Genomic DNA, 17,488 nt, shown 5'->3' with positions numbered 1-17,488 from the left:
TCCAAATATCGAGACTACAGATAATTAAACATATCTTAATTAAACACAGTCTTATCTTTTGCTCAGCATGAAACTGGAGATAAACAAACCACCAGGGACCTGCTGTGATAGCTTGATAACCTGGTCGTTTCAGTGATGAATCAGCACAGTTGAGTTTTTAAACTTCTCCATCTACTGACTCAAATCCAGAGTATTTCCAAATAAGGCTCAGTTAGTATATTTGTCTCTCTCGTGTTGTGAACTCTCTGTCGTCATTACCACTCAGTTGTTGAATTATTCCAGGCCCCCACTGGGGCGAGGCACCTTGAGGAGACCGTTGTTGTGATTTGGCGTTATACAAATAAAATTGAGCTGAATAACTTCAGGTGATATAACACAGTTTTGCATTCTGAGCTACTTTTCATTTTTTTAAAAATGTGTCTAATTTGATTTAGATTGTTTGCCATTAACTCCACTTTAGGCTGACAGCAAAGAATGTCAATAGTGTTCCCTTTAAGCAGTCAGAGTAGATCCAAAATTATTGCAACTTTAAGTAATAAACTTTGGATCTCGATGCCTTTGAAATGGTTGCTTCAAAGACGAGGACCAGGTTTGCACACACTCAGTCAATTGCTGTCGTCAGATTGATTACAGTGTGTTGGCAAGCTGCAAGTCTGCATTTATGAATTAGACGGCAATAATTTGCTTGCACACTCCAATCTGTCTGTGTGGGGTCGCAGTCAGTCCAAGTTGGGCCACAGTTTTTGTAGCCATGTGCTTTCTGCACCCAGGCAAACCTTGTGATTGAAAATGATCACCCTGAGGTTGAGGACATGTGCAACCATGACAACCACCTAGTCACACGCTCTTCTATTTTGACTCTAGTGTGACTGAGCCATAATGTAAGGATGGCAGCTAATGACCTGACAGAAAGGGAAGTATCTTATTCAAGTCCACGTCCTCAAATTTAAAGTTTCCTGTTCAATTATGCTGGTTCTTCTTAGTTTTTATGAGTTGACACAAATTCTTTTTCCTATTCAAACTAAAACATTCAAACTTTTTATTTTTCTATTGCATATATAGATTGCTTGCTTACTGTGATCTTAACACTCCCAGAAATTTTCCAAATTCCAGAATTTCTTCCCACCTCTGGTCATTTGGTTTCAAACTACAAACAATTCACAGCAGAGATTTCTATAAAATGATGAGTATGTCTTTATGGAATGTAACCACTAACTGTCCATTGCTGGCCTATGACCCCTAACCTTATGTCACACTATCTTCCCATTGGTCCATGTGTCTTTGTGTTGACCTCTGAGGGCAGCTCTAGGACCACCAAGAAAGGAGGGGGAGGAGGAAACTGAGCAGAGAGAGTTCAGAGTTGGAGGGAGTATAGATTGACAATAACAGACTGGTGACATCTGAAACTTTTCCTTTTACTTGTATAGTGTAAATGAAATTCTGAATTCCCCACCCGCTAACAATAACTCACTAACAAGTACTTTATGTAAGGTTTGTTCATATAGTGCTTTTTAAGAGCCAGAAAGTGCTTTACCATATAAAATGAGATGCAACAAATTGTATAAATGGATAAAACAAAACAAACGCAATCGTGCACAGGTGGATCTTAAACTTGTTTTTAAAGATAGCAAGGTAGTTCACGGATTTCAAATCCAAGGAAAGCCAATTCTACACAAACAGATATCAAACATTTCTTCAGAACAATAGTTCAGTGTTTAATTTTAAACATTATGCTACCTTGGATACCTTGGATGCACTATAAAATGCATACCAGTAAACAGATCATCATTGATCATCAAGAACAAAATGGACTTCCTTTTTCCAAATGCACTCAATATTATTGTTTTTTTGTAGTTTTGTGAAAGCTGAATCATTGTAGGCTAAACCCAACAGATTGTCCTGGAAAGGGGATGATTCAGAATAAATCTGCTATCTACAGCAGTGCAAATGACATTTAGCCTTGTATTTTACCTATTTGTACTGAAAAGATCTTATTCTAATTTATTCTAATTTATCAATTTATTTAGTTTTTGTTACTCCGTTTCCTTTCTGCTTTGCATTGTAGGACAACTGTCTGCCAACAGAGACAGTGTGTTTTGCAGCTTATTGTATGAAACTAAGATCAAATGCATTTTGGGAATTAATTAATGCCATTTATTTTAGAATAACTGTTCAGCCTGTGGTATTAAAACTATAATGCATAGAAATCAGCTAAGATAAACACAAACTGACAGTAAATTGAGACTTTTCACGGAGTCTTTCTAATGGAAGCACACTGACCTCTGTAGGCTGCCTTCAGACTCTGCATGCTGCCATCAACTTTTTCCATTTCTCCCTATCCTTGTCTGTCTGTCTGTCTCTCTCTCTGTCTTAGCCTCCCTTCAACACAATCTCTCTCCCACACACACAAATATAGTGTAGTTCCTAACTTAAGCCAGTTGTGGTCATGCCGAGTATTGTGCGGTGAAGTGCAAAGAACAACAGTAGCCAGAAAAAGATTGTGGCGAGTGCTGCCTCGCAGTGGTCAGCTCGTGTCCCCTGGAATGCTTCGCTATCGCACATCCATCATGCTCTGTTTAAATTCTTTTAACGCTGTAGCCAGGATGAGTAAACATTGCTAACCTAGCACACAAGGAGCGACACCGAATCTCTGTTTGCTCCGGGGCTATCACTCTGTTTGTGAGCCTGACCTTTGACCTGCCCGAGGGGAATTTTCAAAAAAGGGAATTTCCCTCCCTCAATTTTGGCACTTTTAACCCAGGAGGATATAGATGGGTGTTGTCTGTCTGCATTGAACCCACCTAATCCTGGAGATCCAGGCCGAGGTTACAAGGGGCAAGTGGTTGGAGTGGTAAAAAACTTTGGTCCCATCAAAGGTCCAGCAAACCACTGACCTCAGAGAAGCAACACACATGGATACAGAAAATGTTCAGTGAGTTTCTGATTTTAGTTTAGATTTCAAACCACAGACATTCCTCTACTGCTTCTATGTCCTTTATCTTCAGCGTTGAATATCAAGCACTAATCAGTGTATGCCAAACATAATGCATTACCTGCAGGTGCTTTTATAACATAAGACAGAGGCTCTGCAGCCACTCACAGCTCTTTTCCCATTGGTAGAAGCTTCCTATTGCTTTGATATAGAGTATCACCAGCAGTTCACATTTTAAATTTTGTCAGCATGTCAGCAGTGCAGTGGTTAGTGCTGTCATCTCACGGTAAGAAGGTCTCTGGCTATTTATAGCTTCCTCCCACAATCCAAAGACATATGTGTTAGATTAACTGGTGACTTTTAAAATTGAATTTAGGTACAAATGTAAGCATAAATGTTTGTGTCTCTATTACCCTGCAGTAGGCTGGTGACCTGTCCAGGGTGTACACAACCTATCAGACAGCTGGGATAGGCGCCATCCCCACTGTGACCCCTATATTGGATAAGTGAAAGAGGATGGATGGATGGAGTAAATGGAAGCTATATCTGTCGCTTGGTGATTCATCCTGTAATTTTGGAATAGTGGGGGAGAGCATGGATGCATACACGTACCCATCTAGTTTTTTTATTCCTCGTAGTTGTATATTTTACTTTTTTTTAAAAAAAGCAAAGGAAAATTGAGAATTTAACAGCAGGCAAACAGATTCGTTATCGAATACCTGAAACTTGTCTTGTCTTACTTCTGTAAATGGTCTACAGTGAAAAAAAATAACCCCAAAAATGTGAAAAGACGTTTCAGGAACAAGCACACGGCAGCTGTATGGGAATGAATGAAAGGGAGCAATTTCGGAAATGCTGTGGAAAGTAGAGTAGATCGAAAGCACTTGATCACATCTTCAAACTCGATGCTGCTGCTAGTTTTGTGGCAGTTTAGGAGGTGAGGCAAGGGGGCGGTTCAGAGCGTGAATTCCTGAAAGAGCGCCCCCTTCTTAGACTTCAAACACTTTCACAACATTACATTTATGGCGCTTTTTCCAAATACAGTGACAGACTGAGTCATACAATCATCAAATAAACCTCACAAAGGAATTAGTTCAGCTCCAGTATACTCAAGTGCTTAAAGTTTTACTTTATAGTACATTTAATTTGATTTATTTTGTACTCATCTGTTTCTAAATAGGACTGCACATGCTAATGGATGTTGTTTTCATCTGTTTGGCAATTTTTAAGTTTTGTTGGTAATCATTCTAAAATGTCATAAATGCAACACACACATGGTATTATTGTAATGGCTGAATGTTTAGTGTATAGTGTAGGGGTTTACACTGGTGAAGGATGCCCAGTTTGATTTTAGGTGGAGACACTACGAAACAAAACAAAAAATCAACCTGGCGGAGCGACCTACTGTAGCATCTCCTTGTGGTGCAGCTGAAAGTGCTTTCTCTCAGCACCTTCAGGAAGTTCCTGATGGTGTCAGACACGGCCACTGAGAGGAAACCTCGGTGCAGATTTCATCTGTAAGCCCTGACGACCTGCCAGATGACTGATCTGTGCACCTAAAATAGAATCAGGTTTAATGTGCTGCATGTCATCGGTTCTGCAAACTCATTAAGGGTAAGAGAGATCTGAACACCTTCCATGAATGATGACTATACATTGTTGTGAATGGGGGCTTCTGTTCAGTTACATAACTAAATCCCACTCATTATTTGGGGCCATGTTTAAACTGCGAGGGCTTAGAGCTGCACATATTTGGTTTGGTAAGTAATGGACTGTGCTAATATTCCCGTGGGAAAACCAGTGCAGGCCTAAGGGATTTAAACTACCAACCTTGGTAATGTAGCCACGGATTTGAGCTAATTACCCCTTTCACTGAGCCCCTGGTTGTAAGCCTCCTGTCGAGACTCTGAGCTGCAACTCGAGTACCCAATGTTCAACGCAGAGATGGAGAGCACCGAAAGAGTTTTGTTAAGGGATAAAATATGACAAGCTAACATTGGCGGAAAAAACAAACGGAGAACAAAAATACGAAGATTGAAAATGAGTAATCTGATCTTTAAACAATTGATAAACAAAAGTGATTAAAAAAGCAGATAAAACTGCAGCGCGTGTAAGCTGAGATTAGGAAGGTGGACAAAAGCATTTTTTTGTGAATAAGAGATTTACAGAAAAATGCAAAAAGAGGAAATTAGAAAAGTGTGTGTTTGTGTGTGTGTGCTCTAACCTCTCTGTGAAATTGTCAGTGGACTCTGAATGGCAGGCGTGTGGCTGCGATGTGTTATGATGGGGGAGGAGAGAGAGAGAGAGAGAGAGAGAGAGAGAGAGAGAGAGAGAGAGGCCAAGTCAGACAGGCAGTAAGGGAACATGTTTACCACTAAAAGAAAGGGAGTGAAAGTCAGGCAGCAAAACCGGGAAAACAAGAGACTTAAAGCAGTGTAGTGCAAACTTTGGTTCCACTTGATTCTTTTTTCTTTTTCTTTTCTTTGAGAAACCCACTCCCAAGTGGGACCTACAGTAGTAGATGTGGATTAACTCTGCGTTGCCACAAGAATCAGCCCTCTGCTTTAGAGCGCAGGTTTGGCTTCTTATCAAACAGGCACTTGTTTGGATCACCCTGTTAGACCTGTTAGAAAAAGTGCCACACCTCCACACCTATAATTCATCTCCTACGGAGTGACGAGGCCTGAATACCCATCTACCCAGCACCAGTCAGCGAGCGGCCTTGACTGTGCAGTTTATTTGTAATAGGAGCTATAAGAAGGACCTAAAGGTCCCATCTGGGTCCTTTTGGCAGGATGTGTTCTCTAAATCGGACCTTGTCTCTGTCTGTGTTCCCCAGGGAGCCTGCAGCCGGGCCCGACGCCACAGTGGACTACGTTAAGGTAGGAAAAGCAGTGGTGCTATATTGTTTGTCTGCTGTTGCTGAAAATAAGCGGTTCCATGATAATCAATGTAAATATTTTGCTTACTGAAAATACGGCTGCTTATTACTGCCTCTATAACGCATAAAACAGTATTTAAAAAGACTGATTGTAAAATGGTAAAACACACAGAAGTAAAATAAGATGTACGACCTCGGCAGGCTTAATTTAGTTTAGCAGACTAAAGTGGAAGCTTGTTGTGTGTATTATAGTAGGAAGGAAAAAGTTATACTAGCAGTTATGTAAAACCTCAGACCTCCCACCCTGCTGTGAAAATACTGCAGTACTAAAGTAAAGACATTTTGCCAGAGGGAATAAAAGTAAAACATTTAGTAAAGCCCACCAATAAAGGATTACATCTAACGGGACACATCTGCCACTGGATATGAAACACCAGCTGTTTCTGCAGACTGAGGTGTAAACATCACTCTTAGGTGAGGTTAATCTAATTGCACCTTGACTACTTGGATAATGTGCCTTTAAATCATACGCTCAGTTTTGTTGCTGTCACACAGCTTTAAATCATTTTCGTACCACCTGCACCGCAGTTTTCAGTCAAAGACGGACGACGACCGAGATGCGATGGTTCTGTTAACACAGTTCTTTGCCTTTCTTATTTTTGGCTCCTGTCTGCTCGGTTGTTAAGAAATTTGTATTATTAAGACCATCAAACAAAATACAAACCTTCTGTACTGCACATTTAGTGGAGAAAAGGCAGGGTATCTAATCTAAATACATTTTGAGCAGCAACCAAATTGAGTGCTGAAGCTGGTTTACCTAATCTTTAGTCAGACATTGCCTTATTTAAATCATAATTATGCCTGTATTTTTGCAGGTTTCTTAGAACAACAGTGTTAAACAGACACTGACATGATTGCATTACTGGGAAAGAGTCTGTATTTTTATGTTTTGTTTTGGTTTTAAATCAATGAATGAAATTAAACAGGAACAATTTTCCGATTCCCACGCTTGCAACTGTGTGGCTAGAGAAGAGACAAGTAAACAAATAAACCAGCAAAAATCAAATTGTATTATGAGGCAAAGGCATGGGAGGAAAAAGCGCAGCAGATAATCAGGCCTGTAGTCACAGACAGCTGTTCATGTATCAGCACAGCTCATCGTAGACGGCTCGTCTGTACCTTCTGTTCATACAGAAATGCGCAGGTTTGTGGACGATTTACACTCAACTTCATTATCTATCAAAATAAATAATTTTTTCATTTTCCTAAATGATATTTGTTTGTGTGAAATTGGTAAACTTTCTTTCCTCAAATGGGAAAAAAAACTGTTTTTATACCTCACAATTAAAAAATTACTCAAACTTTACAGTCCAATCCCTGCATCTCTGTCATAGATTGTAGACGTAGGCAAGAAACAGTGGAAATCAGAGAGAGGAGGGTGGCATGCAAATATGTCCTGAGCTGGAGTCATGCATGAAGTTTGCATTATGTGGTGTCCACACCGACGCTTTGGCCCTCATGACACCGACCTATGTGATCTAATTTTGTCCTGTGAACAGCGACATCACTAGTTTCTTTCAGATCTTTGCAGATGTCATAACATTTACTGCAAACTACTAGATTTTACTGTAAATAAAGCCTGTCATTACATACAAACCCACAGTGGTTTCTCCACTTTTCTTTTTCCCAACATTTTCTTTCAAATCAGTTTTTTTTCTCTGTGTACGACCACGTTCCAACTACTCCTCTCTCCTCCATCTGTTGGCTCATATGTTTGGATGCTAACACCCCATTGTAAAAAGCAAACTCTGTCCTTCCCATGGGAGCGGGTCACACATGTGGGAGCTAACCTCACAGAACACTCTCAAACCTGTGAGCCCACATGCACAAATAGTACTTTGTGTGCATTTCTTTGGTCACACACATGGTGTATCAACAGAGTGCGTAGCCTATTTTGTGCGCGTCTGCGTGCTGACCGCATATGTGGCCTACTGTATTCCAGGTATTATATAATATGTGTGAAAGCCTAGCTGTCAGCTCTGCTTCTGTGCTGCTCCAGGTGTGTTTGCATTTCCACTGTGGATGAAAACACACACATAGACCGTACAGGTACAGTACAGGTGTTGTGTGGCATATGCTTTGGAAACTGTTTTTTTACAAACAGTTGTCAGTACAGTGAGTGTTGCATTGTTCTCTGTGATTATGTCAAGTAGATGTGAGCAGAATGGGTGTATGTGGGGAAGGAAGTCTCTGTGGAAAACAATAGTTTTAATATATTCTCAACTTCACCACCTTATGGCCAGTTTCTCTTCTCTTTGACAGCCTCTGTTTGATGTTCGTCGCTAAGCATCCAATCAGCTTGTTTCCTTCTCTAGAAATAGACATAACATGAAGAAGAAGTCTAGTGCCCTGTCTTCCACGTTTAAAGACAATGGAACCAGATTTTGCTAAATGTAAAGGTTTTTCCTTTAATCGTGCTCCACCTATTGACCAGATTTAAAGAAAACCAACAAGGTGTTGTTTAGTAATCGTGCTGACAAAGAGGCAAAAGCACTGGTGAAGGAATGAAGTCAAATTGAAGTGTCTCTTTCTCACAGAAAGTAAAATTTACTGAGGATTATAAAGTAGGTATCAAGATAAGTACTGTATAACTTTACTGAGTAGAAGGTAATAGGAGCAGATTGTTGATTTTACTATGACTTGGCCAGACTTAATAGTACAATAGGTGGCAGTAGTATAATACAGCACAATCTCTGTGTTATTTGATGACAAATTAAATGATAGAGCGAGGAAAAGAAAGACCCTCAGTGATTCAGTGTGAACACAACTCTTCTTCTACTAAGCCTTTGCTAAAAGACTCTTTTGCACTCTTTTCTTCCCACACAATGAGTTGAAAGTTGCTGTAAACCCTCATGAGAGAGCTTTAGGAAACAATAATGCTCTCTGTGTGTGTGTGTGTGCGTGTGCGTGCGTGTGTGCGTGTGGTCTGGTCCTGGGTTGCAGTAGCTATTAACTCTGTGTGGATGACACTTGTATAGAGCACACACACATACTGAAGGCACCAGTTTAAAACGGTGCTTTCCTAATAATAAAGATAAAAGAGCAGTAACTGTTTGAATTCACTTACAAACAGCTATTCAAGCATTTGTTGAGTTTTAGAGGAGTGCACCATCTGCTGGCCAAACTGAGGAAAGGGACTGTCAGACCCGAAAGTAGAAATGTCGCTGTAGATGGATGTTGTTGTGAATGTTTGTTAATTAGAAGTCCAAACAATAGTGTGACTTTCATACCAGTCTGTCAGTGAGCCAGCATGACTTCAACAGCAAGCAGCCAGCCACGCTCGGCACCCCACCAACCAGCTTGGTTTGTCTCTCTGCTCGTCCATGAACTGGACACCCAGTCAGTTATTCAGTTTGTCAGCCTATAAGTGGAACAGGCAGCTGGCCAGTAACCCCCACCAGCTTGCTACAGAATATCATCAGTAATAATTTTCCTGTTAATTCATCAGTGGCTGTTCAGTCTCCAGATTTTCTCAGTGATGATTTTGAGCAAGTGTGGTCAGATTACAGAAATCGTGATCATACGCTCTATGCTCAAGGGAGAAAGCAAGTAACATCAAGGTTTGTCTTTGTCATCTTAGATTCAGATTTACCTAAAAAAAAAAAAAACATTAAAACTTTTGGGTAATAATCTAGACACGGATATTTTTTTCTCCTTTATTGAAGCTATCGCCCGTTTTTAAACAGTTGTAGCTCATGCTGAGTAATTGTCTGTTTTTAGATTTGGGTCAAACCATATGAGCCAGTTTCCCAGACATGGATTTAATCTAAATCTGGGCTAAAGAGAGAGTCACAGAATAATCGTACTGAAGAAAACAACAAGAAAATAGTCTAGAACCAGTCTTCATGTCATGAAAATGGAAGTCACGTTGCTCATATGTATGAAATACCCTCAACCTTTCTGATACTTGTCTTTCATGTTATATTATATTGTCTGCACTGTAAATAAAAGAGGAAATTTTTTTCCAGTGTTCAAACCAAATATCAGATGCTGCATTAACTGTGAAGCTGATCTTCTCTTTGTAAAATTGTTACGTTTGTATTCTTGTTTTTCAAGTATACAATAAAGTAAATAAGTATGAGTAGTAGTTTGTATTTTTAATTGTAGTTTATGGAACTTTGGTGCTCCAGTGTACTTTACAAAAGCAAATACACCAACAAATTAGTTTCTCTTTTGACCCACATAAGATGTATTGTAGCCTCTTACTGCGTGCGCTTTCACTGACTATATAAGGATCACGTTGAACCAATCAGTACGGCTCGACACCAAGATCGCAGTCTATTATATTATTGATCACTCAGTCACCCCCACATCATATACACACACGGTCTGCACATGTGTGCATGTGACAGACTCACCCAGAGGGTGAATAGAAGTGTCACTGATTTTATTGATGCATTAGGGGATGAGGAAGCGTGATGAATGCTGCCTAACTGGTACAGAAGGACAGTGAAGCTTCGATTGTGGTGTGATATCATACTGCACCGTAGAATCCAATTTCTGCCAACCAAGCTTGCAGCCACTGTCAGGAAATGTAAACCTGTGCCTACTGCATGTCTCCTTTACTGTATTCGTTATCATTGAGACTGTTGGGAATCGTGACCTTGTAAATGGATGTGTAGTACATTTGGACATGAATTCTTTATGAAGTTTACTACCTAATGCAATTTGATGCAGATTGTATGAGATGTGTTTATAGAACAAATGCAAACTGAAAGATGAATCACTTGTATTTGTTCGTTCCCGTAGAAAGCACTTCTCATCTTTATATTTTGCTACTGTTCTGATCAGTTTTGTATATTGGTGGCAAAATCCTAAACGTGCATGGGGTGTAGAACAGTTTTACATATTACAATCTGTCTAGAGTTAGAAAGAGGTGTCTACCAGACCTTTGTACCACACTCCTCATCTCTGCTCCTGGCAGTTCAGGCTTACATTAGCATCCTGTTGTCCTATTGTACTTTGGCCAGTTAAGCTGCATTATGGGAAATTTAGGTGCCTTGTATGTCTTTAGATACTTCAATTCAGGCTTTGGCAAAATAAGTTAAAATAAATCCTAGGATGAGTGGAATATTCTGTTAACACATCATGAAAAGAGAAAAGATCCTTTACTTTCAACATCATTGACTGCATATAGTTTCTCTCAGTCCCACCGGACAGTAAAATATACATCCTGAAATAAAACTACATATTTAAGCCAATTTTTACATAAAAAACAGCCCTCTTTCATCCCCAATTTTCCATTTTATTATGTTTCATGTAATTACCTCAGGTTGCTGAAACAGCACAGTCTCTCGTATTTGACAGAACCAACAAACAGATAGAAATAGAAAACATAGAACCTCAGCGCCCCAATTTCTGTCCTTCACTGTTTTTCCAAAGCATTCCTGGAGCGACGGATGTGTGTATTTTAAGGTGGACGTTTAGCCTAGCTGGTGATTTGGGGCTGCTGTGGTCGCCAGTCGTGTGTGTGTGTGTGTGTGTGTGTGTGTGTGTGTGTGTGTGTGTGTGTGTGTGTGTGTGTGTGTGTGTGTGTGGGAGTGTGTGCGCCTCTATGTGGTGCCTTAGGGAATGTTCTACATGTATTTCCTTCATGGGTCCTCATGAGAGTTCACACTGTAATTAGTGGCTCAGTTTCCTGCGACCGAATATTCCCTTCAACTTGTTGCTGCTGGCGTGTCACCCTCAGTGTGTGTCTAGTCTTTGTGTACAAGTGGCTGTTCTTATGTAGAGATGGTAGTGTTTGTGCTGTATACTCATGGTTGTTTCTTTTCTTTCTGTCTTTGTACACTGCTATATTTTCTCTCGGGATCTAGTTACGTTTGTCCAACCGACGTTTTCCTCACTTTCTTCCCTGAAGAAGTTGATAAGTTTTACTGGCCTGAAAACGACATATTTATTAACTTTATCATATTTTCATGCCAATATACTTTTTCACTTTCCTGCTTTGGGGCCAGTTTCCTTATGTCGGATGTCAGTATGGGTCTGTGTGTGAACTGGTGTGAAAGCCTAGGAGTTTCACCAGTGTGTGGGTGTAATTGCTCAGCTGGCATTAAGTAACACAAGTGGCCAGCGTCAGTCCACAGCACACATGCACACACTCTTAGCAGACCCTTCCCTTTGTCTCCAAGTTGATTATTTAGTACACAACACTGGTTGAACAGCAGCTATTTCCTATTGAAACTTTCTTTGTGACTCATTTCTTAAAATACTTACTGCCAACTGTGGAAGTGATATACTTTTAGTTTTTTTTGTTTTTTCTGTGATGTGTTTTCTGTTCTCAAACTGCTGGTTTGAGCAGTTGGAAGAGCCGCCAACCATGGCTTTACACCAAAAAAGAGCATCTCTTATGGAAACTTTAACATCATCTATATGAGACTGAAAGACAGTCACACAAGGGCTGGACATTGTTTTTGCTAGGCAGATAAACCTAAAGTAGTAATGCAGAAACTCCACAGCTATGAGTACTCAGACAGAAAAGGCATACATAATTATTTGGCCAGTATTTTGGTCAAACTGTCACTTTAGAGACTAAATTGAGTAACAAACCAATCAGCACACTCAGTGCAAATTCTGAAAAAATCATTTTGAGTCAGAGGGAAACAATAGCAACAGTTTAGGTTTGAAATGTCAAACTGAATGCATGCAGAGGATGCAAAGCCGATGTACACAGTTTTCTTTCCATTGCCCATGTGTTTGCAGTGAGAGCAGGCGGGAGACTCTGCCTTTGGGTCACTCCCAGTTTATCAACACATGATTGGTGCAAACCAGCTCACATGGGTCTTTCTCTCTCCCATATATGGAGCTTAGGGGGGCAGGGCAAAAGGGAAATTTAAAGAAAAAATGTGTGAGAAAGTGGAGGGCTCACTCTGCGGGGACTGTGGAGGAGAGAGGCAGAGACGACAGAATGTTAGTAACAGTTATCCCAGGGGAGATGTTCACTCCTTAGTCTGAGAGACTGGAAAATTTCTGACTTGTCATATTGATCCAGCTGCAGAGTTAGTACTCGACCATCTGTGTAACTCTTAATGAAGGTTTTACTGGAAGAGGCAAATGGGAATCATTGGGAACTTGTCGTTCAAGTTCTTCAGTCACCTTGACCGCAGATCTAACTGAGCTGGCCGAAGGCAGCATTTGTTACCCCGTTAGTGTCGGCAGATAGAACAAGTCGATAATGTCGGAGAGATGCAACCTCAAAGCCCTGACAGCAGCTCTGTGTTGCTTCTACCACAAGAATTCTGTCATCGGTGCAAAGGTGAGGAAACACAGGAGAGTGTGTGTGTGAGAATGTGTCCATGTTACCAATTTTTATCATTGAATTCATCTTCATGTTTTGTACTTTTGCTTTGTGTAAAATTCCTCATACAAGGTGTAACTGTAAGTGCCCATGTGCAGGTGTTTTGTGAATGCTTGCATGCTACAGACTTTATGCTGGTGTTGTCCATCATGAGATGATCTTAGTCCAGGGGTAGATTAAAAAGTAAGAGGTTTGTTTGCCTTTAAAGTATTAATAGCATGCAACTTCAGAAACATTCTTTAATGCAAGCCTGCTTTTCAAGGCTCGTTTCATCTTGTTGTTTCAAGGAGATGGTGGAAAGAAAACAACATATTGCCCTGCAGAAAACAGTCTGAAAAGTGTGTGGTAACACTTCCAGCCTGAGCAAAATCTAATCAGCCTAAATAGTCCTTCTCTTTTCCATCACTCTCACTGTGAACACTGGGCTTTTATTAGTCAGACCAGACACTCTCATAAATGGCCAACTGTGCGACTGTCTGTCTGAGGGTGTGATTGTGAGATATATGCTGGCTTCATCCATAACTAGTGCTGGCAGACAGATAAGGCTGTGTGTGAAGGAAGTGGTGAGATGGTTAGACAGTTAACAGGATAGGGGTAGTAGTCCTCATGTGGATGATAAATTACCAGCTTGTGCTAGTTTGTCTTCTTTATGACATCAGTAAATTGTATGAATGTCATTACTTGATTGGATGCAGCGAGCAGCAGCGGGGCAGGAGGCTGAGGTGGGGTGGTGTGTCCCTCTGTGGATCAGCCTGGAGATTGTCTTCAGCGAATTCTGTACATTTCCATCTGCTGCTAAAATGCACTTTGTGCCTGGATAAAGTCTGTTTACAGGTCTTTATATGTATCTTCTAAGAGCACACAAGGTGATGCACTGATCTCACCACAAAGTATGCCAAGAAGTTGTTCTGAAGTTTTCAGCATATTGCATCTTCATCAGACAATATTTTTCTGTGCATTTTCTCCAGTCAACTCTCAACCATATGTAAGTGTTATGGAAAAATACACTTAAAATCCATTTCCCTTCAAATGGAAAGCTGTCAAAGAGGGGGAAAAGTATTACTCTGTGCTCTCAAACCAATCCAAACCATCCAGGAAAACTTGGATTCCTACTTAATGCATATGGCAGTTCATCAGCACTTCCTCTCACTAAGAGTTGCCTCTAATGACTGTTGTTGATGTGTGCTGTCTATCCAGACCTTCTGTTTCAGAGAGAAAACAAATGACCAATAGTTAAATTACTGCTCATTTAGAAATTGAATGAATAAAACCTGAGATGTTCTGTCTGTGACTCTCTTGGTTATTTTAAGAATCCTCCAGTCTGTTCATTTAAATGATGCTTCGATGCAATGTGAACTTGTTATCCTTATTTGATATCTTTGTTGTTTTCTCAAGAACCAGAACTGCACAGCACCGCTCCCATCCATCTCATGCTCTTCTGTCTCTTTTGTGAGTTTTCCCCCAGCTCATCCTCATCCTCTTCATTAGTGCTTTTCTATTTTCTCTCTGTCTCTCTGTGTCTTTACTTTTGACTCCATATTGCCTGGGGTTTTGTTCCATTCCCCTTTTCATTCTCCCCTCCATCTGTTTCTCTGGGAGGTTGCCATCCACAGAGGCCCTGCTTCCTGTTTCTGTGCCTGCTGAGATTCAGGCTTACTTGTGCTGGTATCCTTAGCTATTAGATCATATCATTGACACTTTTTCGTTTTTTTGTTTGCATTAGCTGCCATGATCCAACATAGCTGGGTTGTATGCATAGTTAGATTGCTTCTGTGCTTACATTTGCTGTAAAACTATGCATTAAAAAGTTTTTATCTTAATCCCGTTGCATGATAAGGTTCTTTCTCTATCGTTGTATAGCAGAAACCATTATTCATCTTTAGCTCTTAAAACATGATGCTCTAAAACTTAAAAACCCTCAGTTGCTATTTCAGGCTTAGCTCATTGCTTGGAGATCAATCCTTTCTACTGTTTCTAAAAAATCTTTTTACATCACTAAGCATGAATCTCATCTGTATCTTTTGAGGCAGTCGACCTCAGATATCGCTGTAGGAGTTGAATCTGGAAGCAATCCCCTTTTGACTTTCACAGTATATGACCAACAGGCTATAGCCATTCAGTCGTTGTTCATACAGGTTCAGGAACCTAGCTGCAGAGATTTGTTCCCACTCATCCACAAGAGCATTAGTGAGGCACCGATGCTGGTGCTGAGATTGTGGCTTACAGAACAAATTAACATGGCACTGACGATGAACCCTCTTTGGCTGCCCCAGGCTGACCAATCAGATGCTCTCTGGCCTAAACACAGGAAGATGTTTGTATTTAGTTGTGTGTAAACAGGAAAGGAAGGGACCTTTTTGATGACGAAGACAACACGCAGAGATAGAAAATCAAAACACCAACAGCTATTAGGTTTTATCAACTGTCCTCATCTGTAATGATGCCCATTTAATTCAATGTTAGAGTCAAACACAGTGTTGTTGTCAGGCCCTAAAAAGCTAAACTGAAGCTGCTCTGAGGAAAAGCATTTGGATGCTGCATGACTGTTCAGCAGGAATATTCTCATTAAGCCCACCTCAATTCAACATGTATTGTTGACACAACCTGCACTGCTGTTTGCATTCATGTATTCACTTTTTAAAGCTTTGACTTGATTGGGGATGCATACTATGCAGTATGTAGACACAGTGGGAAATGGTAGCATGAAGAGAGGGAGGAGGAAAAACTGAAATGGTTAAGTAAGAGAGATGAAAAGGAAATGCCAGAAGTACAGCAGACCAAAGAGTTGTTATTTTAATGATGATTGCCCCAGTGAAACCCATTTAATGGGTATCCCAACTCTCATTTAAGCATTTTGTTTGTTGAAGTTTCAAAACTTTTGCCTTCAGCACCTCAAGACTTTCATAATACTAATTGGTTGCATTCTAAAAATAGAAATAAAGAAGATGAAAAGCTGCATAGCCTGACTTCACCTCTAAAATGATCTCAGACGTCACCATAATTGTAATGATGTGTCTGTTATGGTGCTGCGTTGCTTGTATACTGCTGCAGTGGTCATAATCCCACTGTACAGTGTAGCATCACAGATAAAGATTATTTTGAGACCCAACCAGAGACCAAGGCAATAGTTTTTATTGTTTCTTCTTGAAAGAAATGTGTTGCAACTGAGGCAGCAGAAGAGTTTCCTCTATGGTCTTCTACAGTATTTTAGTTGGTGTTTGAAGAATTGTTGATATACTGACTCCGCTGCATATTTGAACATGATTCAAATGGAGCTGCTTTTTCTAGTCAGTCTTCAGGGTTTTTTGTTATCTGCAATCCTGCAGGCTGGCGGTATCAACTAAGAATCTCAGGTTCACTGCTTTATTTCAGCGCATAAGCCACAGAGGGTTGAGGTAAGGTGAGGATTGAAGTACCTTCAATCTTCAAATCCATGAAATCAGAAGAAAATCCAATCAGTGCAGAGATCCTTTTTAACAGTACCTTTGTTTTTAGTTGGAGATTATTTTCTGTGGCATGTCAGTTTTTTTTTTTGTTAAGCTGCTTAACACTGAGCTATGAATCACAAAACATAATCCAACTCGAGGGATGAATCACTGTTGTCTACACATAACGGATGACAAAGAATCAATTTTTAGGCGCCTTGTTACAAGCAGTCTATTGTAAAAACACATCATTTGTTCATCTTGATGCATGCTCATCCAGGTAAGTAAATCCCAAAAGTTGATTCTGTTCATCTGGATGTAGCGTTTTCAGTGGGAGAAACATTTCTTCACTCATCCAAGTGACTTCTTCAGTCTCAGCTGACTGCAGGTTTCCCCAATCTTATAAACAGTACATTTGCACAATGACTGAAACCAGCCCACTTAATAAACAATGGGCTGTGAGGTCAGATCCCTTGATCATTTATGCAAATTGTCATGACCATTGATCAAAGACTACTGATCAATGGCCATGAGTACCATTCACAGAGAGTTGGGGAATGGTTGCAATCACAGCATTGTAAGATTGTTAACGTTTGCAGCAGGGTCTACCTTACCATATAAAGCACTTTGAGGCGACTTTTGCTGTCATTTGGCGCTGTATAAATAAAACTGAACTAACTAAGGTTGTGAAAACCTGCAGTCAGCTGAGACTAAAGAAGTCACTTGGATGAGTGACGAAACGTTTCTCCCATTGAAAACACTACGTCCAGATGAACAGAATCATCCTTTTGGTACATCATTTATTCCCATTTCTTTAGTTTAAGCGATGAAAAATACCAAAGATAACAGTTGAACAGGTATAAAATAGGATTTTTCCAACAACAAGGAGGTTC

The 17,488-nt window shown here is 40.2% G+C and overlaps 1 protein-coding gene across 2 annotated transcripts in view; it reads left to right on the top strand.

Annotated features, from left to right (window-relative positions):
* bcar3 (BCAR3 adaptor protein, NSP family member) overlaps window positions 1-17,488 on the top strand; it is a 67,871-nt gene that overhangs the window by 31,494 nt on the left and 18,889 nt on the right. For both annotated transcript variants that reach the window (XM_087831092.1, XM_087831091.1), the window contains one exon: window positions 5,772-5,814. In XM_087831092.1, coding sequence (XP_087687218.1) covers window positions 5,772-5,814 — 43 coding nt within the window. The remainder of the gene's footprint in view (window positions 1-5,771; window positions 5,815-17,488) is intronic.

This window comes from Neolamprologus brichardi, chromosome 17 (assembly GCF_056152115.1).
Source record: "Neolamprologus brichardi isolate AB-2024 chromosome 17, ASM5615211v1, whole genome shotgun sequence".
Lineage (NCBI taxonomy): Eukaryota > Metazoa > Chordata > Actinopteri > Cichliformes > Cichlidae > Neolamprologus > Neolamprologus brichardi.
Note: the sequence above shows the minus strand (reverse complement) of the source record. Positions and strands in the feature narration are given on the sequence as shown.